The sequence below is a fragment of the Colletotrichum aenigma genome (genome assembly GCF_013390185.1).
Source record: "Colletotrichum aenigma strain Cg56 chromosome Unknown KSG_Cg56_contig03, whole genome shotgun sequence".
NCBI classification, from domain to species: domain Eukaryota; kingdom Fungi; phylum Ascomycota; class Sordariomycetes; order Glomerellales; family Glomerellaceae; genus Colletotrichum; species Colletotrichum aenigma.
Window position 1 is genome coordinate 3,432,619 of NW_023500909.1, and position 23,382 is coordinate 3,456,000.

At 55.9% G+C, this 23,382-nt stretch overlaps 5 protein-coding genes across 5 annotated transcripts; 2 read left to right on the plus strand and 3 right to left on the minus strand.

Moving 5' to 3' along the window:
- Nucleotides 1-51: 51 nt before the first annotated feature.
- hnt3 (Aprataxin-like protein) lies at nt 52-936 on the plus strand (the record flags this gene model as incomplete). Its single annotated transcript, XM_037320141.1, has 2 exons — nt 52-142; nt 203-936. 2 exons carry the CDS (start codon nt 52-54, stop codon nt 934-936), a joined length of 825 nt encoding a protein of 274 aa, XP_037181698.1.
- A 327-nt stretch (nt 937-1,263) lies between these two features.
- CGCA056_v004887 (uncharacterized protein) lies at nt 1,264-1,908 on the minus strand (the record flags this gene model as incomplete). The annotated part of the gene is made up of 3 exons (XM_037320142.1): nt 1,264-1,266; nt 1,332-1,393; nt 1,506-1,908. 3 exons carry the CDS (start codon nt 1,906-1,908, stop codon nt 1,264-1,266), a joined length of 468 nt encoding a protein of 155 aa, XP_037181697.1.
- A 1,170-nt stretch (nt 1,909-3,078) lies between these two features.
- Nucleotides 3,079-4,000, minus strand: CGCA056_v004888 (Increased recombination centers protein; the record flags this gene model as incomplete). The annotated part of the gene is made up of 3 exons (XM_037320143.1): nt 3,079-3,370; nt 3,425-3,861; nt 3,920-4,000. 3 exons carry the CDS (start codon nt 3,998-4,000, stop codon nt 3,079-3,081), a joined length of 810 nt encoding a protein of 269 aa, XP_037181696.1.
- Nucleotides 4,001-5,319: 1,319 nt separating this feature from the next.
- Nucleotides 5,320-7,433, minus strand: CLB4 (G2/mitotic-specific cyclin-4; the record flags this gene model as incomplete). The annotated part of the gene is made up of 4 exons (XM_037320144.1): nt 5,320-5,601; nt 5,653-6,192; nt 6,251-7,315; nt 7,422-7,433. 4 exons carry the CDS (start codon nt 7,431-7,433, stop codon nt 5,320-5,322), a joined length of 1,899 nt encoding a protein of 632 aa, XP_037181695.1.
- A 10,839-nt stretch (nt 7,434-18,272) lies between these two features.
- Nucleotides 18,273-20,286, plus strand: CGCA056_v004890 (putative transcriptional regulatory protein; the record flags this gene model as incomplete). Its single annotated transcript, XM_037320145.1, has 2 exons — nt 18,273-19,049; nt 19,123-20,286. The coding sequence occupies 2 exons, from the start codon at nt 18,273-18,275 to the stop codon at nt 20,284-20,286; spliced, it is 1,941 nt and encodes a 646-aa protein (XP_037180787.1).
- Nucleotides 20,287-23,382: the final 3,096 nt, after the last annotated feature.

Consider the following 23,382-nt stretch of genomic DNA (forward strand, 5'->3'; position numbering starts at 1 on the left):
CCAGTCTTTCTGTGGTCTTGAACCTAAACTCCTACTTTCATACCTGCAATCATGGCCGGGGCATCCTCTGATCCAGAGGATGCCATCACCCAGGACGAGATCCAAGGGACAGCTCCGGCCCCAAAGGCCCCGAGGAACGCCTGTGCGTCTTGAACTACATGCTCCGAACTCTAGCTCGCCGTACTGACATGATCCCGCCCAGTCACGGAGCTTATGACCCGAAAGCGCAAACCCGAACCCGCAGTCGAGAACCCAAAAGCGTCGCGCGGGAGATCGTACAAAGCCCGAGACGGTCTCGGCGTCTACATCGACAATCCAGCCTCTCACCCGCCCTCACGCGTGATATATCACAATGACGACTTCGTCGCGATCAACGATCTCTATCCCAAGGCCAGCGTTCACACACTCCTGCTTCCCCGATCACCGGCGCACAATCTCCTCCACCCCTTCGAAGCGTTCGACGACGCCGAATTTCTCGCGTCTGTACAAGCAGAAGTCCTCAAGCTGAAGGAGCTGGTGGCCAAGGAGCTGCAGCGGCGATTTGGGAAAGACAGCAAAGCCGAAGCGGCGCGTGAGGCCGTCCTGAATGGCGTCGTCGAGCCTGAGGGCGATGAGTTGCCTAAAGGCCGTGACTGGCAAGCTGAGGTCATCACGGGAGTGCACGCACATCCCAGCATGAACCATCTGCACGTCCATGTCCTCTCACGCGACATGTACTCGGATTGCTTGAAGCACCGCAAGCACTACAATTCCTTCAACACTCCCTTCCTAATCGACGTTGCCGATTTCCCGCTACCACCCGACCACCCTGGTCGCGCGGGAGACCTCTTGAAGAGGGACTTTACGTGCTGGAGGTGCGGTCAAAACTTTGGGAACCAATTCGCAAGACTCAAGGAGCATCTCGCCGTCGAGTTTGCCGAATGGAAAAAGGAATGAATTCACTAGAGGCAGTATCAAAGGAGCATAGAGCAAGCAGCATCATGCATGAGAAGCTACATCGGTTCCCCAGCTCGCAAGCATGGCGAGACCCAGCCTTAGAAGAGAATTACAGATAGAATAGTCTTGTATTCAGCAAGTAATGGTATCTCGGTAATGGTCGAACTCTCATGTGCTTGGCGGTCCGCGAGCGGAGGAAGAAAAAGACCTCGACACCATGCCTGAGCAAACTCGGAAGCGATACCCCAACGCCTTTCGTTTCTTTTGAAACCCTTTAGACCAAATTCCTAGACCCTTGTGTAGAAGTACATTGCCCCGTTCATCCGTTTACTGTATGGTAATAGCGGTCAGCCGAAAATTCCTCCCATCATCCTTGACCAGGGGGAGGGACGCACCTCCTCGGCAGAATCCTCGGCGTTCGAGGGCGACTTTACGCCGGCATCTTCAAGGTCCTTGGCTGCGCATTAGTGAGCCAATGCCTTTCCACTTTGGCCAGTCGGCGGAACAAAAAGGGGGCAGACGTGTGTATGTATGCGCGTTTTTGCGAAAAAAGCAGAGGTCGAGCTAACCTTCCTCTTCGGATGAAGACGACTCCGCCGCAGGGGATTCCTCCTTGTCTTTCGTGGAGGCGTCGCTCTTGCGGCCCTTCTTCTTGGTCTCCTTCTTAGGGGTCGGGGCGGCGGCGGACGCGTCGGACTTGCGAGGGCGACCGCGACGGCCAGGGGTGCCGCTCTTCGCGGGGGTCTCAGAGGCCTCGGCGACGGCAGCTTCGACGGCGTCCTTCTTGGGCCTGCCACGGCCTCTGCCGGTCGAAGCAGCGGGCTTCTTGGGCGTCGTGGCCTTCTTGACGCCTCCGCTTCCCTTGGGGCGACCGCGAGGACGGCCTGTGGGAACGTACACCTTCTTCTCGCCAGGGACCTTGGGGGGTCTGCCGCGGCCGCGCTTGACGGGCTCCTCAGTCGTGGGCGCCATCGCGTGTTTTGGTATGTGTAAACGGTTGGGAAATCAATGGAAGAAAATTGACAAAAAAAAAAAGCCAAAAATAATAATACGAAAGACGAGACAAGTGCGACGCTTGTTCAATTCGCCGTGCAGCCTTTCTTCCGTGGTGAGTAAGAGGGAATTGGTGAGTTAGTTGTGTTGAGGAAAGAAAAAAAAGGGAAGAGAAAGAGAGACCGGGGAAGGAGGACTGATGGTTTGGCGTCTCCAATTGTGTGCAGCAGCTCAGGTAGGTGCCTTACCTTGCAGCTGTTAGACCAGCGCGGGAAAGAGAGCGCTGCAGCGCGTGTTGGCGTCGCTGGAGCTAGGGGACACGCTCCGGGGTAGAGAGCCGCTAGTTCAAAAGGCCCCAGCTTGGGTGCGTCGTGGTGGAGAGCTCTTTGGCTAAACGCCGGGTAGTTCCCAGGACGTGCTTTGGGAGCCTTTGGAAGGTCCCCTGCCGCCATCTGCAGCTCGCCTTCTTACATGCTGCGAACCTTCGTCTACACATAAAGGACAGAAGAAAAGAGCTGTATTCCCGCGACACACTTCGCTAATTGCCTGTCTCGACTCCGACTGAACTGGCCACCTCAATCAAGTATCCCAGGTGGATGCGCCGATCGCGAACGCAGTAATTTAGCAACAACGATGCGTACGCGAAAAGCATAGTTTGAAACAGGGATTCGTACAGAATCGTGCGATCTGGGCACGGTCGCATGCTTGCTTTTTGTGTCAGTACGATACTTCTCTTGAGCAATGCCGCTTGCGGTATTTCACGTATGCAGCGACTGAGAACCGGGAAAAGGTAGTGCTCTTCATAGAAGCAGCGAGCATGGCCAATTTGGCGTCTATAACTAGGAAAAATAGACAGTGTGTGGCAATATATCGGTCACAATTTTGGGCAAGAACTTGGTTCGCATGGTTCCAGGTAACGACAAGCTTTTTTGGTAATTTTACACCGCACTGAACGTTGGCGTCAGGCCCAGTGTGCACTTATGATACAATGCTTTAGTTTCGTCCTTCCTAGTCTCATACAAGGAGTATCTTCTGGGCTTCGTTTCGTCCCGTCTAGACATCTCCGCTAGTCGTTCATGAACACACGATATGTGATCTTGCTCATGTCCGCCTAGTACGGCGAATGGTGCGCGCAGGTTTGCTGTTATCCTACTCGGCAACCTTGGTCTTGACCTTGCCGCTGGCACCGCTCTTGACGCGCTTGGCGACGGGACGGTTGAGGTGGTGCTCGGGGATCCAGCTCTCGTCAAAGTCCTTGCCGGTAGAGGAGGCAACAGGGGTGGTGTCGGCCTCAGCCAAGGGTACGGTGACGTTCACCTGGCGAACCTTCTTAGCGGTCTTCGCCTTCTTGGCCTGTGGGAAGAGGGCCTCGATCCAGGTCTTGTAAACGAAGTAAAGGGTACCAGCAAAGGCACCGGTCAGGAAGAGGTAGAGGAAGATGCTTTTGCAAGTGTCAGCATTTAACAATTGATGCGCAGCCTAGGGGCCAACCTACATCTGGGGATCGAAGATGCTGGTGGGAGGCTCGACAACGGCAGCGGTTGCGTTGTATGCCTGGACCTGGAAGATATCGCCCTTGGAGTTGCTGACGACAGCAACGAGCTGAAGAAGAACATCCTGGGGCTGCATGTCGAGAGCGAAGGAGTAGGGAACAGCCTTCTTGTCACCCGCCTCGACGGTCAGGTCGTAGCGCGCAGACGTGAGGTTGCGGAGGATGGCATCGCTGGGATGAGCATTCTCAGCCAACTCCTGGGTTGTAGTCAGAAGACCACCGACCATGGCGACCTGAATTGGGGAGTCCTCATGGTTGGTGAACTCGATAACGGCCTTGGTGGGACGACCGTTGACGAGCTTGACGCCAAAGATATCAGCCTCGGGGAAGGTAGCGGCAATGTCGGCCTTCAGAACCGGAGCGGTGGCATCGGTGTCGACCTGCACACGATTAGAGACAAAAGGCAATGGCGGCGCGACTCTTGAGTCGTGAACTCACAGGAGGCGCCTCCTCGGCAGCGAACGCGCCAAGGATGGGCAGGGCCAGGAGGGCCAGAAGAGACGACTTGAAGTAGACCATGGTGGATGACGGGTAGCGGCAGCGACAACAAGCAACAATTGAATGCGACTTGACCAAGTCAACAATCGCAATCAATGATGAAGGGTGGGGGGAGGGAAAGGGAAAGAAGGATGGAGGAGAAGAAGTAGATGCGAGCCAAAGGGGGAAGAACCAACCCCATACAGACCGTTTCGCTGCGGGTGCTGAGGTATCACTTTGGCAGGCGACGGGACGGAAAAAATAGAGTGTGCGCCCACGGTTGAATCAGCAATGTGGCCTCACACGACTTGATCCACTGGAGAAGGCAGAGCACGAGAGATACCTGCGGGCTGCGGCCTGGCCTGGAAGTGTTCCATTAGATGGAGCTTCGTGCTATTGGCCAATCATCACATCAATTGACATGCGGAGCTCTGAAGGCGCAGGTGCCACTTGGAGAACCCCCCAGCCACCTGCCCGGGCCCGAACCATGCGGAGCTCGGGGACCTTAGCTTCAGCACATCTCATCTAAGTACCTCGGAACAAGGGAGCTCCTACTTTGAGGCACCATCGTTCTGCTTAGGTATGGTACGCTTCTCAGGAGAAGACACACACAAAAGACACGAGACAGCAAAACATAGCGATGGGCATCGCAAAACCCAGAGTCTTTCTCAAGATACCATAGTCATTGCCTCAATACTGAACCAACTACCGAGACGCCGCCTGCTTGGCCTTTTTCAGCTAAGCTCTGGCTCAACTGTAACAGTACATAGAAAATGCAAATTCCCTTTGCAAAAGAATTATAACTCATACACAAGTTAGTGGTGCCTCGTTCCAAAAGCCCCCTGAGGCAGCTAATCCCATAATCTTTGTTTCTCCATCATCTATGCCACTCCCTGCTGCCTTTCTCGGTTGCTTTTGGTGGTTCTGGTTGGCTCCTGAAAGCCACGCCCATTGCCTCTGTATGCCTTGTCTTCTAGGGGAATCATCCCACCTAACGCCGTAAACATGCTGGACTCGGATGAAACGCAAATCGACGAGGGCCAACCGAAAGAAATGAAAGGCTATCAAGCCGAAAACCAGTCGTGGATATCGTCACATCGTCCAAAGTCATCAACAGACCGTCTCGCCGGTCGTAAACATTGCTTTGAGTAAAGTTGCGCGTCATTGCCGGGGTAGTCGTTGCGTGTCGAGTCGGGTGCGCGTACCCGTTCGTGATATTAAAATAGTAGCAGCGGCAGTTGTCGCATTCAACATCGTTCAGAAGAAAAAAAGTTTGTCGAGTCGGGCCATGGGCCTCGTTGGTGTCCCCAATAGAACCCTCTCGCACGATGCGCGGTTGCTGATCGAGTACCATTGTCCTACTAGCCCGAGAACTCGACAGCCTTTGCATGGGCAGCGTTGCTGTCAAGGTCGCCAAAGTCGAAGGCCGATGCGCGGCCGACGGAGTAGCGGAATGGCAGCGTGAAGCCCTTGGCCAGTTCCGCCTGAACGTACTCAGCGGCACGCTTGTATCTCTTGTCAGAGTACTTTTCAAAGACGGCAAGGTGGTGCTTGCGAGGGTTATAACAGCATTCCAAAACCATAGAGACCAGATTCTTGAGCTGGGCCCAAGTGTATCCAGAGTAGTGAACGTGTGCCGGGGTCTGGCTTGTGTTAGCAGCGCTCATTTCCAGAAGTTATACCGGTCAACTTACCCAGTCGCCCTTCTTCAAGATCAGTCGAGACAAGCAGTGCGCAGCGGCAGCGAGGAAGCTGGGAGGGCTGGCGACGAAGCGCTCGTCCATGATGGTGACTTCGAGGAAATACTTTGCCAGCGTGCGCGTCTCGAGGTCATAGTCATCCGCCTTACTAACCCTTCGCAGAAAGCTCATCGGACCAGGGAAGCCAAGCTCGAAGCTCAGCATGCTGAGCATGAAACGCTCGGCCTTGAGAATCTCGTCAATTTTGTAGCCGTTGTCAACCATGAAGACAATCTCCTGCAAAGATGGACAGTTGATCTCCTCGTATTTGGAGGCAACAAGCAGAGCGGTAGCGCCCACTAGTTGAAGCTTGCCAATAGAGACAACCTTGTATGAAAGGAAGCGGTCGATGTAGTTGACCGTGAGGAAAAGAGTCTCCGGCAAGAGACTGAATCGGTGGTGGACTTGGATCAGCCAGTCCATCAGGACTGAGCGCATGGACCACTGGATCTCGGCTTGGTGGTCCATGTAGTGAGGGTCGGGCAGCATCTTCATCTGCGCAACAGTCAGTCAGCATTGAACGTCAATTGCAAATAGCCGCCGCCGAACGCACCTCGAGCTCCCTCATGTACTCAAAAATGTCGTCGCCGTACTCTGCCACCATACAGACATCCCAGATCTCGTCGTCGACCTCCTCTTGGGTACGGGTGCTCTCAACAATGGCCCGGGCCGTCTCCAACTCTTGTTGCACCTTGTCAGTAACCTTGGGAGCCAACACTGTGGTAGCGCCGCCAGTGGTGAGATCACCTCGGGATTTGTACGAGTGGGCAGTCGTGTATCCCTGGTCGTCGTAGAGCTCCTCCTCCTCTTCCTCGTCCCAGTATTCCTCCGGTTCCGACAGCACGGGGGCAGCAAGGGCCGAGTCGACGGGGACGTTGTCGTCCTGGAAGTCAACCTCAAGGGGGCGGGCATTTTCAGCGACCTCCAAGGAGCGCCTGTTGTATGGGCCGTGGTATTGTTCATCGCCAATATGTTCGACAGCATCCTCGTAAGCAGCTTCAGTCACATCATCCATTGGCTTCCAAGATTCTGTTGTGGCTCCTTGCTGTGTTGAGGTTGTGGACAGCTTGCTCTTGGTGCGCCTCAGCAAGTGCATCGCAGGCTCATTCTTAAGCTGAGGCTGGGACTTGTACTGTCGAGGCTGTCTGCTTGACTCTGCTGTGGCGTCTTGTGCCATGTGCTTGCTCTTCGAGGGTCTGGCGTCCAAATGGGCTACAGAGGCCCGCTTCGCAACCTGCTTTGGCTGCGCATCATTGCGCACGTCAAGCTTGGGTTGCTTCCATTGCGCTACAGGGGGAGCAGCAGCTTTGTTGCCCAAAGCAGTGGATCGCTGAGCAGGGCGGGTGAATCCATCCTTGCCGTTAGTAGGATTCTCCTTGTTGTAGTTGATGTCGACCACCTTGCTCTTGCCCGGGAGCTTGTCATTGGGTAGAGCAGCGAGGTTCTTGGCCGTGTTGCTGACGTCTCCGAAGGCGGTGCGCTTCGCAGCGACCTGGAGAGCGCCATTACGAGGCATTGCCTGGAGGTTGCCGGTGGATTTGTGTCGCTGATGTATGGAATCTTGTTTCGAAGGGATGATGTTTTCGTTTCCGCCCGGGTGGACTCGGATGCGCTGAGGCTGTTTTGAGGAACGTTAGTCAATAGAACAACCAAATCAAGGAAGCTGTCCCTCGCAAGATGGTCGCTGGCTACGAGGGAGAGTCGCAAGGGAGGTAGTGACTTACTCTAGCGTCCATTGCGGCTGCTTGGCTTGAGATGGCTAGCACTGCTTGTTCTTTTATTCTGTTTGCGACGGAAACCGGGAGGGGCAGTGGGAAGTATTATGAAGCTGCTGCCGGTGAGGATGTCGTGGGAACAATTGCGTCCGATAGCATGTAAAAACCAACGGCTCCTTTTGCCTATGCTGCTGCAGGTCCGGTCCTCGATTTTCGGCCGGCAGAGTAAAAGACGGCTGGGTGGGATTGAGTGAAGGGATGGATGAGGGATATTGCGACAGATAGGGATATAACGAAGGGGCGAGGGCCGGTCAGGTTTATGAGGTACCTTTAACAGAGGTAGTGGACTGCCTCGACAATGACCGGCTGTTGGGGGAGGGAGGGATGTGGAAGGGACGGAGATATGAAGGCTTGGAAACAGCTCTGGACGAGAAGAAAAGGTCTCAAGCCAAAGATTGTTTGGTGGTGACTGCCGCGACGGGGCGGATTAAGACCAAAAGAAAAGCCGCCTTGCTAGCCAGGTAAGGTTGGAGCGACCCTTGGGACAGAATGCAGACTGTTTACTTGTTTTGTAAATATTTCGCAGCTGCCCACCACCGACGCGAAGCCCGTCCCCCAAAGCGCGTCTTACGATTGGCTCGCTAAGGTGGGACTAGTCGTTGGCCGGCCACTGGGCGGAGACCTCTGGGCTCATCTCTAGGCGGAGGGGCTGCAGAGTCGCAGTGAATTCAATGTTTTGCGCGCCCCATCCCCGGTGTCTCTGCGCAACCGCACAACACACGCGCATGAACGAATCCGGGGAAGAGTCAATGAGCAACACGATGCGGACCCAAGACACTGGTATTCAGACGACGTTTCGGTGATATCATCCGACCTGCCTGCATCCAACCCCGGCCAACCGTTGTTGTGATTGCGACTTGTTGATGCTTGCTTGCTCTTGCTTGCACGGCCATTCTGTCTGCCCTAATGCTCGACATCCTCCGAGCCCACGCCCGCGGATGACAAGCCGCTTGGCAGGCACAATGAATGAGAATACTCCTTCTTTACCTTCAAAGAGCCTCCAACGCCTTTCTTTGTTGATCGAGCCTGTGAAACGAGGAACGTTGGATTTATCGGCTGTCCCAGGACGAGGACAAAGGCCCAGCCCCACGTTAGTCTTCAGCGGCTGGCACATGGGAATAGACGCTACGAGATAGCTTCCGGGCTGGAGTTGTCGGCTGCATCGTCTGTCTTTCACACAACTTGACGATACGATCCTTGGGCTCACTGAGGAAAGCTCCAGTTGACGCGGCAGGATTTCATACTGGAGTGGGCGGAAGATATCCGAAACCAGGCGCCGCGTCGGACACAAGAGATGCGAGGGTGATTCTCTACGGCGCAAACGGTGAAAAATCCCAGAATATGCAATATTAGATCCTTGATGGCGAGTATCAATCAAAAGGAAGGTCACAGAGGAGGAGGAGCCCATCCAAGCCTGGGGAACGTGGTTATCGTGCCGCGTGGCGTCGAACAAACGATTCGAGGTTCTCGGGTGGCCTCCGAAACGCGTCAACGTTGCGAGTCAAGATCAAGGACAAAGAACGACATTCTCGACGGTATATCAGCAACCGCCACCAAGAGGCCAGAATCCAGCTACGGGAAAAGCGAGCGGGAGCGTAGTAGAAGTCCCTGTACGGAATCGTTCGCCCCTGGCCCACGGCGTCTGTCGTCAACTTTTTCGTTTCCTTTTGGCGTCCACAGGGGCAGAACGACGTCTCATTCAACAATAAAGAGATTAAGAGCGTAGAGCATCAGAGCTGACGAGACAATGGCGACAAAATAGAAACGACCCACTCAAGTCTCGTTATTGTCAGCAAAGTTGGCTTTGGTTTCTGAACGAGTCGGGCGCAAAGACAATGCCTGCTTATGACAGTCGCAGGCAATAGGCGAAGATAAAGCTGAGCGGAAACACGCTACTGGGCGTGACGGAGATACGAACGACGGCAACAGTGCCGTTTCAAGTTACAATGACGAACACACGAGCGATGACAGCAATGTCAAGGTACCATAGAACAGGGGCTTGCACTAAGGATATGGTAGAGAGGGACACGCATCGGGCCATTTTCTCGACCCGATCATGGGCAATCCCACGAGACATCTTGTTGAGAGTGCCGCACTGATCATAAGTTCTACATTCCATCGACCACGCGGTCAAAAGCCGACGCTGGCCTTTAAGGACGAGACTCGTTTCCGCGTTTGCGACATGGGCATTCGTGAGAACAGGAACCATCTCGGTGATTGCAGGGCGCTGTTTGAGCAATACTCTGTGTAGGGCGCAAAGGGAAAAGAAACAGAGTGATAGAGATGTCGGGAGATTGGGAACGCCCGATTCAAAAGTTTTTGTGAGATAGGGACAGGGATTGTATCGAGGTGAATCGAACCCGGAAAGCCAGACTGGTGAGGCGTTGATGGTGAGGTGCAGGTGCAGGTGCGTGCTGCAAGTGCTCGGTAAAGTCTCGGCAGCTCTTCCGACCCCTGTCGTCATGAGTGGAGTCCACACTTGCTGAAATAACGCTAGTCTAAATATGGAAGATGATGTTGAATTTCCTCCCTCGTCGCGTCTCCTGGATGACAGTCAATTTGAAGCTTCGGTCGATAGCGGCCGTAAAGCTCAATACTTACCTTCAATCGACTTTGAAAACTCATTGCTATAGGTTTTGAAAGCCTTCAGTGACTTTTGAGCTAGATACGACCTCATTCCATCGTCCTTTCGATCATTACAGTCGTCAGGGTCCAAAGCCCCTAGCGCGCTGGGCGGCGAACGCGAACCTGCCACCTGGTCACGTGGAGGGTGTCGGGCGCAGATATAGCCAGGAGGTCAAGGTCAAGGTCCAGGTCGCGGCAACAGCATTGCGCAGCACCGAAGGGAATCCACCGCGAATCGTCAGTGTTGCGACTCATCGCCAAAACTCTCGTACCCCCGGCGCTTTTTTTTGTGCGCTGGATCCTCTTTCACGACCGGCGCCCCTTCTCACTCGCCTGGCGCATATGGCGACAATTGCGACGGAATTGGACGTACGCGCCTGGCCCAACAGCCTGCGACCGGCATTGGTATTGGTAGAGGCAGCGAGAGACCCGTCTTGCAGGCCGTCGCATCTGGCCAGTCGCATTGGCGCAACGCGATGCGCCTAAAGCATTCACTCTGCTTTGTTTATTTTGATCGGTTTGATTCTAGGAAGGATTGCGACTCGTCCGACGTTGGCGATGCCTCTCGCCAAATGCATGACGGAAGCGACATGTTGTCAGGGACCAGCCGGGATGTGCGCGGGCAATTAATATGTCTGCATGATGGGCATACCAGGTCCCTTTTCACCCCTCAATGACAATCATCCGCCCGCCGCCACGCAAGCTGGACATGGCAGGATACGACCACCACAATCCCGCACGACGCTGCGCTGCCCTGCGCTTCGCTTCTCTGCGCTAGGATGACCTTCTGCTCCCAGGCACAAGGCCAAAGGCGCAAAGCCGGCGACGACCGGACGGAGGGGCGCCGCCATCTGACTGGCTTCGGCGCATTCTCTTGCTCGATCGCACACACACACATGTGTCCATTCCGTTCAGTCGCACACCCTCACCCAGCATGCGACCAAGTTTTGGAATTGGCCACGGCTCAGCTGGCTTTATATCATAGGGCATCGTCCCATCCCACCGCCGTCAATCATCAACTGTCACAGTCAGCCAGCCAGTCTGGGGATGGGCGCAGCGCACTGCGCAGTTCGAAGGAAAGCTCCCCCCCAGTCCTCAGCACGTACCTATGCGACGACTTCGAACGTACCCCCTGCAACATGTCGCAGCACACAAAAACTGGAGAATCGGCAGTGCAAAGCCAGAATTCGCGCACGGTACGCCCGCTGCCCTGGAAGACCCTACGTCGTCGCAACTTTCTTTCCACACTTGTCGCGCCGCCAACAGCTTCGTCTTCCACTGCGCATCGAACATGAGAGAGAGAGAGTGTGTGTGTGTGTTTGCGCGAGCGCACCCCATCCTGTATGCGCGCTTCGTAGGAGAAGCTATGGATCGATTTGAGAGTCCACAGAGAGAGGGGCTAAGTGGCGTGGCGAAAGTAGCCCAACCATGCGCAAAAGACAGAATAAGTCGAGTGTGACGCACAAGGGTTGCAGAATTTGACTGATGCCGCCTCCGCTCACTTGCTCACTCACTCACTCTCCGCCAAATGCGTTGAAGCCAAAATGCGCGGGCAGGCGCCGATCTTCCCGGCAGAATCCAGCGCACCACGGCTCCATCTGCTAGCTTGGTCATACCCGTCCATCTCTGCCCGTCAAGCGATGAGATCCTCGCAGCTCGCTGGCGGGAGCCGAGAACGAATCGACGTCGAGTCCATCTCTGCAAGACCGGTCTCAACTGCAGTGCTTGCTTCAATGTGTCGCCGCCGCGTTGGTGGTGGGATGAACAGAGCATGGCATGGCATGGCATGGCATATTGACGGGGCCCACGAGCTAATCGGGTCGACTGGCCGCAACGACTGGGCAGACACGCAGAATGCGACTCGAATCAAGCCCTTTTCGCCTCCCTAATCCCACCAGAAGACTAGCAAGAAAAAGGGTCCTCGATGAAGCCATGTTCAGTTCCCAATAGCAAGCCTCCCAAACCTCGACGTGGCAGTGGAGCCCCCAACCTGCGAGGTAACGCAAAACAAAGAGCGATGGCTGCGTTCAGGAAAGATAGCTCACCCCTGCGAGGGAATCTGGAGCCTGGGCGCAAAGTCTCGCCAGGTGTTGCACACCGTACTTTGAGTGCGGCATGCCTCTGAACTCCCCGATTGGCGAAGCGAATTGTTGGGGCCTGCATTATCCAGTGCCAGTTCATCAACCCGCTGCCCTTCTCCGCACCGCGGACGCAGAGAGAAAGAATGAAGACAGCCCAAAGACGAACCGCAGACCAACAAGATGCGGGCGCGATCCACAACCCACAACCCATCATCGGTCGTTGCCCATGCCATCCCATCCTGTCGCAAAGCGCGAGACGAGAGCTGCCACTTGTTAGTGTTACCTTTGCGTCTACATGAGGTGGGGATTCCTCGAGCCAAGCAAAGGCGGCGACGGCAACATCTGAACAAACGTAACGAGCAGCAGTTGGAGGGGCTGGTTAAATCAGATTCTGGAGTGCCAGCTGCCATGTATCCGCACAGCATGCGGCAGAAAAACACACATACACACACACACACACACCTTGGACGATGGTCACGACTGCCGTCTTCCTTGCCATGTCGTGTCTCTCTCTTGAAGATGATTCGGCCACAGCTTCGCATTTGAAACCCCGACCAGCGCATACAACCGTAACATGACGGCCTGGCCCAATCTTGCCTCGTAGTGACCTGCGGCGCAAAACATCCCCGGCCACCCTATCTAATAAGCTCTCCGCCCGCGGATCGCAGCGAGCACCTTACCGCGTGTGCCTTGCTGCTGCTGCTGCTGCTGCTGCTAGGCGCAGGCGGGAATCCTCGTGCGCAAACCAACTACCGTGCGAGCAACGCGCCGAAGCTGCGCAGAGGGGGTCCGGACAGTTGAACGATCCCTTCTCTAGGTGTTATGTGTGTTTGAATATGGCTATACTGGACGGACTACAGCTCCAGCTTGACAGATGTTCAATATTTGGCCAAACTGTTGCGACGTTCTCTGTGGCTTTGTATTTCCCTCCGCCGCGCTCATATACTAGCAGAAGTAGCCGAGACGCGGCAGCATGAAACGAGAGCCTGGGGTTCATGATCCGACGGCATTGAAGCTTATGTTGATGCCAGTTACATTGCGGACGAACTCTTCCCTCCAAGCAGGCGAGCGATCGAGAGGGTTGACGGTTGAAACCAGACCAGACCGAGCTGAGCGAGCGGCTCTGGGTATTATCATGTTGAGCATCCGTTTATTTGCCAATGTGTTCCGCCTTGTCTTGTACGCATCAGGCCCAGCCTGCGCTTCGATCACCCTTCTCCGGCCGCCATCGTTCTTGACCTTTCGACCCCCCTGCTCCGCGAGACTCACGGCGCCTCGAGCTTGGCCGAAACGGCGATGCCATTGGCTCGCTGGGCCATGTGGCTCGCGACAAGTTTGTGTCGTCCTTGTCCCGCGCTCCGTGTGCCTGCTATATGTAGATTCCAAAGTATGCGCGTGCCTGTATCATTATCATTACCGCCAGCCGGCCTGCGTCTTGATTGCTACTGCGAACCACCAGGCACCTTGATCGCTGCGAGTTGAAGGTGTCGGTGGGCCTGTGTTGGGGGTTGTCTCACACGGGCGAAACAGCTGCTACCGCGGAGGAAGGCAAACACTTGAGCTCACGAACGGGCTGGCTCTTGGGGAGGGCCCCCAAATAGCTCGCAGATCATTTCACCTAATAAGACTACATTCTCCGCCTGACAGGCTGCCCGCGCTGTTCGGTCGCGGATATCATGGCACCGGCCAGCGCCGCCTAATGCGCTCATGGCGTTTGCGACATGGGCTAGGACTCAGGAGCCGTGGTTAGAAGCTCGCCCTCTGGAACTTGGAGGCATTGGATGGACGGCTAGGTCAGATAAACGGCTCCAGGATTGGGTTCAGGTTGGCGCCAAAACGCTAGCAGACGCCATGCCGGACCTGCAGTTCTGGCGTCGTCGCCGACGGGTGTTCATGTGTATGTATGCGTGGTAACAGTGGCGGTGGTAGTGGTGATGGTGGTGGTGGTGGTGGTGGTGGTAGAGCGGAACATGTACGTATGTTGCCAGTGTGCCATCCAGGTAGGCCAGTCATGATGGAGAGGATGGGAATGGGAACAGGGTCGGCCGATGGATGTCTGGGGCTGGTGTAACATGGAAATGACAAGACCAAGTCGGCCGTCGCGAAATTGTGCCATCGCGGTCCTCAATTGTCAAGTCAGAAGAGGGGTGCTAGCCGGCCACGGAAGCACAGGTCAGGACGACATCCAACATCCATCTTCAAGTCACACACACACACACAACGGGGCATATGGCATATGGGACCTTGTGACTGGCGGGCGATCCGGCACCAGTCGCAAAGCGCAGATGACGGAGCTGATACGGGCCAACCTCCATACGAATGGAATGGCGAGGGGTGAACATGAGGGATGGCTCACGCGAGATGCCCCGACACAGATCGACCATGGCGCTCCGATTTCCTCCTCTTCGTGTGTGCGCAAACATGAATGCTTTCATGGTTCGGGTAGGGTGGGATGGCGCGCTGCGAAGCGCCGCAGTTGTCAATCCGAATCTTGCAGCGCAGGCGGGAGGGAGGGAGGTGGGATAAGTATGTACATATCCCTCGCAGTCTCTGGGTCTTGGCCCCAAGGCACGGCAGTCGAGTCGCAATCGGGTCCGATCTGGCGTCCCTGGCCCCTCGGAGGGTCCGGGTATTGGAGGGCTGGAAGCAGAAACGGCAAGGCATAATGTCAATCAGTTGAACTGCTGTCGCCGCGCCCATCTAGCGGAGTGTGTGAGTGTGTATCCGTACATACGAGATGTTGGCAACTTTTCAGGAAAGAGAGTGAGAAGTACTCCCAGGCGCAATGTATACCGCATCGCATCGCATTGGATTAAAGGTGAGCTGGACTCGATGGGATTGGTTGGGATCATGGATGGCCTGAAGGCCTGCGGGCATGGCCAGGATTGACGAGGTTTCGATGGCTCAGACCGGACAGGGATGGCTGGGCGAATTGGAGGAAGCGAGGAGGAACAGGTCTGGCGGTCCATGGATGGTACCCGTGATAAATAAGGTGAGGAGCAGGAAGGTTTTTTGCGTGTCTTGTTTGCTCGCGGAGACATGACGCTGCGGTCTCACTGGGGCGCCGGAGACCCGTGAAGCATATGGCTTTACCGTTCTGTCACTTCCTTCACTTTAGCCCTGTAGGCCGTCATTCGTTTGTCGGTGGCCAGCCTGCCCCGGTCAGTTGTTGTTCCTTCAGGTCGTCCGTTGCGTCGTTCTGCTGGCTGGGCTGGGCTGGGCTGAGCCGAACCGACACGAGGCATGGAAGGAAGCAGGGCAGAGTGCGATTGGTGAAGAGACATGGGGTGTGGTGAGGAGCGAGACAAGAGGGCCAAAGGGCCATATATTCCTTGCACATCATCGGGCGCTTGCTCGTCATCAGTTCGGATACCGGTGCGCACGTATCTGGTCGTTCCGGTGCGCCGTTACATAACCAAGGTCAGCCAAGGCCGTCATCAGCAAAGTAACTGGTTAGTAGCTGGTAATAGGGTAAGGAAGACAGATGGATAGGTAAAAAGGGAGACGAAACACACAAGTTCGCATGTGTGTGTGTGTGTGTGTGTGTGTGTACATAATGTAGCCGATGTTTTCTATTGCCTGTGTGAGCGTCCATATATGTATGTACCTTACTCGAGGCCAGGCGAAAGTGTACGCAATACATGGACACATAACTGGACGGACACACGCGCGCGCACACAAACACACACCCACGGACGTCTGAAATTGTTCCGACAAGTCGACCACTGGGCATCCTTGAACGGCAGACTTTGGATGTAGGTATGCTATGCCACGAGCGCAGGGTAGAGAGAGTGTGTCTTGTGTCGAGATAATGTTAAACGAGACATCCAAGATGGAGCAGGACGGTCCTTAACGGGCAAAAGTCAGTCAATTGTCTGGCCCCCTGTCCTCCCTAGACCTCGTGGACAGAGATTGAGGCTTCTAGAAGGCTGTAATTACCTTCCGGTGCGGCGAGAGGCCATCATATCCGCAAATAGGCACTCGCGAGATTTGATGGATCAACGCCAGCCCAGGCAAGGCAGGCAGGCAGGCAGGCCAGGCCAGATCTTGACTTGTTTGACCGCCTTCGCCTTTGCATAACTCCATTGCCTTTGCTTTGCGCCGTCCAGTCGTCTTTGGCCACCTCAGACCCTGTCCGGTCCAGTAGGTAGGCACCTACCTTACATAGTAGTGTCCGCTCTGCTGCGCTGCGCTACCGTGCTCTGTATGGCCGGTCGACGGCTCCATTGCGACTTGCGCGCTGTTCGTTGTTCGTTGTTCGTTGTTCGTTGTTCGCTGTCCGCTTTGCCTGCTTGCTTGCTTGCTGCTGGCTGGCTGGTCGATGGGCGATGGTCGCTGATGTGCGGCGGCGGTGATGCGAAGCGCCCCAAGTTGCGCAAGCATAGACGACTTCCGCCCCCGTCCGGCGCCCCCTCCTCCGGTCGCCCCTGAGGCCCTGGCAACACCTGATTTCCTCTGCAAAGACGCAGACAGACTGAAAGCATGATACGGAAGCGCAAAATCAAATCGACAAGAGGCCCAGAAAGCGCCAGCGCAAATGCGCCTGCGGCAATGAGGTATCTGATTCACCAGTGAAGGTCATCTACCTCTGAGGTGGGTGGTACCTCACTTACCTTAGGTAGGTAAGGTACCTAAGGTACCTGGGCACCTCCCACTCAGGGCAGGCGTGAGCTGGCCAGGAGACCGCCGGGCGTGGACGGGACGGGCGGGTCCAGGTGCCACCCACTCTGCGGTGAAGTGCGGCAGGTACCCTGTTTTTCAAGGGAATTACTGGCCAGGGCCCTGTATCTGGGGCGAGCTAACGAGCTGCTGTAGGGTCGGCAGGGTCGGTAGGCAGGTTGGGCCCCAGCCAGACTGCCCACCTCACCCTCAGCGCCTCCTGTTCCCGTCGTGCGAGGACAGGAAGTGGCAGGTATCTACCTACCTACCTTACCTACTACCTCCGTACTGCGTAGGCTGCTACCGCGCCTGCTCCAGGCTGTCCGCCCCTGGAGCGTCGGAACACGCCTCAGCTGCTCCAATGCTTCAGCGGGCACTATCACCTCACTACAGCGCACCACGCCCTGAAGGCGCCTGAACCGGACGAGAAACATTTGCACACAGTCTGGCGCACTGTCGTCCCCAACCGGTGGCCGGCAGTCTGGAGACCTGGGTCCTCCACAGTGGCTGCAGAAAAGACGTGCACCTTGGGCCGCTGGACTTGCCTTGCGCTCCATGTTAGTGAGCGCAGACCCAGCAAGATTGAACTGAGCTGCAACAGGACTGGACTGGTCTGGCTGGTCTGGCTTGGGAAACTGGAACAGCAGCAACTCACCGCAGACAAAATCATATCCTCGCCGGGCTCCTCTTTTTCCCTCTCATGCACACAAACCTGCGAATTGCCCACCGGAGTCCCATCATTCAACATCACGGCCTTCGTCGAGAGTGAGTCTTATCCGTCCTTTTGGTCTTTGCGATCAAGGCTTCATGTCCCTGAGCACCCGTCCTCGTCGCATTCCCTTCCTCGTGCTTCTCTCGTTGCTCTATCGGTCCCCTCGCTGCTTCGCTACATCCGCTCCCCGACGCACTCCCCAGTTCAACCTCCTCCTCTACTCCTCTCCTCACCTCACCTCACCTCTCCTTCCTACACACATCTTCTCCTCCTCCTTCCAACCCGCCGACAGGTCATCATAACCGTTCAACCGATTCGTCTCTGCCTTCGTCGGCATTCCATGGCTAATCCCCTCCAGTCCATGATCTAGATTCTTCACGACTCCTCCTCTCCCCCCATCCCCCGACCGTTCGCTCCGGCAGCGTCTTGGTCAGATCGCCCCGTCTGGCGCTGACCACACGACGACACAGAGCGCTCGTTGCAACGCCTCTGATAGATCATTTGGAGCAAGACAGCTCGTTTCCGCTGTCGATCCGACTCGAATTTGGGCTCGTCGGCAGTCGGCCACCATTCTAGTCGACCGCCCACCAGCTCAGCTCAGGACCTCAACCATCCTGTGCCAAGTTCACGACCACCCTCCATTGCACCACCGCATCCTCCATCAACCCCCCTTCATCCGACCATCCTCCATTCAAATCCATCGATTCAATAACATACCTCAAAATGACGAGCATGTCACCCACAAGTGCCGTCAACGGCCACTCGGGGCCCAACTCCAACCAGGGCAGCGTTTCGCCCCGGCAGACGGTGTCACCCAAGAACGTCGCATTTGAACTCCTCTTCACAGAGTCACCACAATACCGTGCGCGACTCCCTATGCGAGTTCAAATTTACCCTCACGACACCACTGACTCCATTGTCACCACCGTCAAGAACTTTTACGGTCTGTACTCGGGGCCGACCGGCTCAAAGGGCGTCAGCTTCGAGGATGACCAAGGCATAACTCTCATCGCCAGATACGAGAACTTCCGCGACAACATGGTTGTCTATGTCAGAGTCATTGAGGAACCCCCTTCTTCCACTAGCCCTTTTGTCCCGCCCTCTACTTACCAACATGCTCCTGTCGGCGCTCCGCCACATTATGGGGCGGACGGCTACCCGACACTTCAGCCTCCGCATCGCTTTGGCCATGAAGTCTCCAGACCCTCATCTAGGACCTCTCGGAAGCGCAGTCCGTCGCCCAATGTCGGCCGCGGCCGACGCAGCGGCTCTGCCAACACAACCTCCAAGAAGGGTCGATCTCGCTCCTCCAAGAACAGAGATACTGGCGCCAATGGCCACGCCGACATTTACAGTGACAGTGTCAATGGTTACAGCAGCGGTGACGGAGCCCCTGGTTCTAGCTCTAGCAGGGTCAAGGAGCAGATTGGCAACACCGAAATCAGTGTCGAAAACATTGTAGAGGGTGGCCGACGCAAGCGAGCCAAATTCGAGAGCTCTGTAAGTTCGCCGACCGCTACTTGTGCTTCCTTATCAAGCCGTAATCTCTTCGTACTCATCTCCCTCATCACAGGAGCTTCCATTGTTTGCGCCTCCGCAGATGCCGGCGGCCACGTCGAACCCCTCCGTGTCCCCTGCTCGTCGCAGCGAACCTCAGCGAGCTTCTTTCCCCTTCGTGCAGCCGGGCCAGAACCCCTTCACGAATCCCATCCCTCTGCAGTCTCCGCAGAGCCACAATAACGGATACGGTCATGGTGGGTACTATGCGACGCCATCTTCGGAGCGCCATGCTCGTGGCAGCATTGGGTACCCCGGACAGGGCAGTAACTATGGTGGCATGGGTGGAATCCTGCCGACTCCGGACCCCACTGTTGGCAGTTGCATGTCGGAGGAGGACAAGGATGTGGCTATCCAGCTTATGCGTCTGGGTGAAATGTCCAACATTTCACACGGTCGCACTTCCGCTTCTACCCTCGACGATACCTTCAGCGGTCGCGCCGATGCCGCCTCGTCCACTGGAGCCACTAGTGACGGCGACAGCGAGAGCGAGGAAGAGTGCTCGGCTTCCCAGCGCCAGCAGCTGGATGCTGCCGGCATCATGCGCAAGATGTACCAGACCACGGAAAGCCACTTCATCCCTCAGCCGAGCATCGAGACGAGCGGTGATGATGCCGACATGGAGGACGCTCCCGACGTCCCGGCCAACACGGAGCGCAAGCCCGAGGCTTTGAAGAACAAGACCAATCTCCCGGACGCCAGGCCCAAGACCCAACTGCCCGGGTCCAAGCCCAAGCCCAAGGTCAGCAAGGTTCCCCGTCCCACCATTGCCAAGCCCAAGAAAACTTCCGCCACCGCGAGCAATGGCCCCATGTCACCTGCTTCCCTGCCTCCGTCGCGCAAGCCGTCAATTGCTTCTGCTCCCACCGTCCCGGGTGCTCCTGGCGAAGAGGAGCAGCTGGATCTCTCTGCCAAGCCTCGTTGCCAGCGATGCCGCAAGAGCAAGAAGGGCTGCGACAGACAGCGGCCCTGCGGACGATGCCGCGACGCCGGCCTCAGTGCCGATCAGTGTATCAGCGAGGACGAGGGCAATGGTCGCAAGGGTCGCTATGGCCGACACATGGGTGTCCCCATTAAGAAGGAGGACATCACCAACCCCATGCAACCCATTCTCCTTCCAGCTGCGCCCATTTCCACGACGGTCGCTGTCGCCGACAAGAACAAGAAGAGGAAACGGTAAAGCAACCGTGTCTCGCAAACGATTTTCCACCCTCGGTCACTCGGCGTAGCGCCGGTACCACAGAGGTTCAACACTGTCTCTACCAGGATGAGGATATTGGCCTGCCGGTGTTTGGTAACAGCAATGTTTAACAATGATTGGGGAAGCTTGGACTAGCACGCCACTGAGTGCTATCTACGGCTGCAGCATGAGGTGGAGGGATTCTTGATTTCTTTTCTCTACGGTCTGGTCACACAAGACCACCTGGCAAAGGGCGGGGGATAAAGACTCGGCGGGGGGTTAATCGGGGTTTGCCGGGTGAGGACTGTCAGTCACACTCCTTTTGGCGTTTCGGATCTGTTTTATGGGAAGCGGTGTTTTTTTTTGCTGTTTACTGTTTCTTTCTGCTTTGTTGCGCGCATCATGTTTTTCTGTCTTGCTCTATTTTCTTCAATGCTGGCGAAGTCGTGGCGACAGAGAGCTACAGTTTTCGGCGAAGTTGTGCAACTGTACGATGTGAAGGGCGACGGAAAGTTGAAAAAGCAAGCGGACGTGTTGGTACACAGGCATGAACACGCGCGCATATCCATGTGCGCCTGCGCCTGCGTCTGTGGTGGTCAAGGGATAAGTCGGGAGAGGGATGTGGGATGGGCCGGAAGGGGGAAGGACAAACAAAAATAAGGCGGTTTTCTGCGACTTGCAGGCGAGAGACTGTTACGGGGCTCGCGCATGGTTCAAATTGTCCGCGGATGAGGATGATGGGAAGAATCGCTCGCCTGCAGTTTCGTGCTACGTTGTTTCCTATATTGGTGAGGAGGTGGGAGCTTGCGCGCACCGAGCTTCACCACTCCTATTTCTGTTGAGCTTTTTCCTCTCTGAATTTTCCCGTTGGAAGGAAAGTGTGGGGGAAAGGGAGAGGCGATGCGGCTACGATACGACTGTTTTTCTTAGTGGCAAAGCTTACTACAAAGAAAGGCCAAGTAAACAAAAAAGACATTGATCATCAAAACATGTTCCGGCGTGATGCGACCATCGGTTGAAGTTTGCGACGGCGCAAAACGGAATGCGCTGTCGCACCGTCCCCGGGGCGGAGCGGGGGAGCGTCACAACGGAAGTCGTTGAAAGATGGCTGCGGGGCTAAGCCCAATCCGACACTAGCGCGCGGTTCTCGCCGTTGCATCCCGTTCCGGCTCGGCCAGGGAGGGGAGGGGTAGGAGGTTGGTGGCGGTGGTCCTTTTTTTGTGGCGGGCGCGCAAGACGGCGGTTCCTCTGCACAGTGTGTGGTCCGTGCGCAGCCCGAGCTGGCGGGGGCTGGCATGAGCTCCTTGCGCCCTGACTGGCCCGCTGGGGGAAGGGGGGCTTCGCGTGAAATGTTAAGGCGCCTCGACGAGGTACTTCCGCTGGCGGGGTGCACGGTGGTTCGGGGCATGTGGTTCGGATTATTACGTCATTTGTCGAGAGAACCCCGCACTCATGGATAGCTCCCCGCATTGAACTTCACAGTGTTGAGTGTTTAGGGATTTTCGACCACGATTGCTGAAGAACTGCGATTCTTGTGCGGGATTTCGAGCAGCCCAGAACAATTACGCTGTGCCGGTGTATGCACACCAAGCAATTGGAGCTGCAACAGATCATGGATGCTTAATTTGCGCAGTTGATTTGCTTCCGAGCCCGCTACTAGCGATGGAGGCGAGCGAGTTACGGATTGGGTTTTGGATTGAGCGGTGAGTCGGGTTTTTTCTGCGCTGCGCAATTGGGTGAGTTCGGTGCGCATGGGCTGCGCGTTGTTTTTGTTGTTGTTGTTGTTGTCGTTTGTTTACTTTTACTCGTTTCGGAGCACAGTACGGTTTGCTGGTTGGTCGGCGGGCATGGCTTTGCGCCCTTTTTTTAGTGTTTGGAGTGCTGCGCTCTGCGCTTCTGTTTCACTGGGCTTGATGCGCGAATCCCAAATGCGATTGCGTCCCCCCTCCTCCCCTCTTCCCGCCCCTTGTTTTTTTTTTTTTTTTTGCTTGACAGGTTGCGCTGGTAGACAGGCGGTGGCGAAACACGAAAAAAACGTCAGGTCCCCATTGTTATCCCAACGAGCGGGGGGAAATGGAAGGGAAGGGAAGGGGGAGAGCAGCTGTTTCGCTCATCCCTGGAGGATCATTTCACAGTGCGTGCATGAAAGCTTGCTTTGCGAGAGGAGCATTTTGTTTGAGACAGATTGCCAGCGACGGCTCCTCCGGGTTGGACGGCACGATAAGCTGATGCGCTCGTCGCGCGGCGCGGCGAGCGCGGAGTCGTGGGATGACGGAGGTGAGCAGGCCATGGGGTTGGCAGAGGCGCAATTGGCCCAGATGCATGGAGCGAGTCTCATCGTTGTTATTGTTATTGTCGTCGGGCCCGTATCGGCTGAGAAGGGACAAGTGGTGTGCGTTGTCTCTGATGCGACGTGATAATAATGCGCGTGTGCGCTTGCGCCGTGCCGCGATGCGATGCGATGCGATGCGATGCGTCAGAGTTGTCTTGCTGTGCGATGGGGAATGTGAATGCGCTTCGCATCCGATTCGGCGCCGACGGTGTTGGATGTTTTGTGGGGCGGGAATCCGTTTGTCCTCCGCTCTCGCTGGTGGTTTCCGTGAGTGTCGGAATCCTGCGCCGAGTGTGTGGTGCTGATATGGAAGTAAAACTACGATGGTTAGATACCTGCTTACGCAAGCAATAACGGTTGTCGGTTTTGTTCTGTTGTTGTAATATCGGAGCTACTATTTTACGGACACTACAAGAGTCGGGCACTTCCTGTGCATCTCAGTGGTGTTCTTCACGATGCATTCAAGCTTGCCCAGCAAAGTTGATGGACAATTTACACCGAGTGTCAATGCAGATAGTCTTAGCCTAGACCAGTTGGTTTTCTAAGATATGAGTGGTTGCTTGACGGTAAGCATCAAATGGCCTACACGACAGCTGCGGAGACGATTCAGCGACTGATAAGGCCCGTCGAGCAGCTCGCAGGACTGACGGTGAGGACGGGAGCAAATAAACCCGCCAGTCCGGCATCCAAGGCAGCCTACAGACTACCGGGGAATAGCAGGCCTTTTATTCACCGGTGTGATTTCACGACCTGGGAAAGTCTCC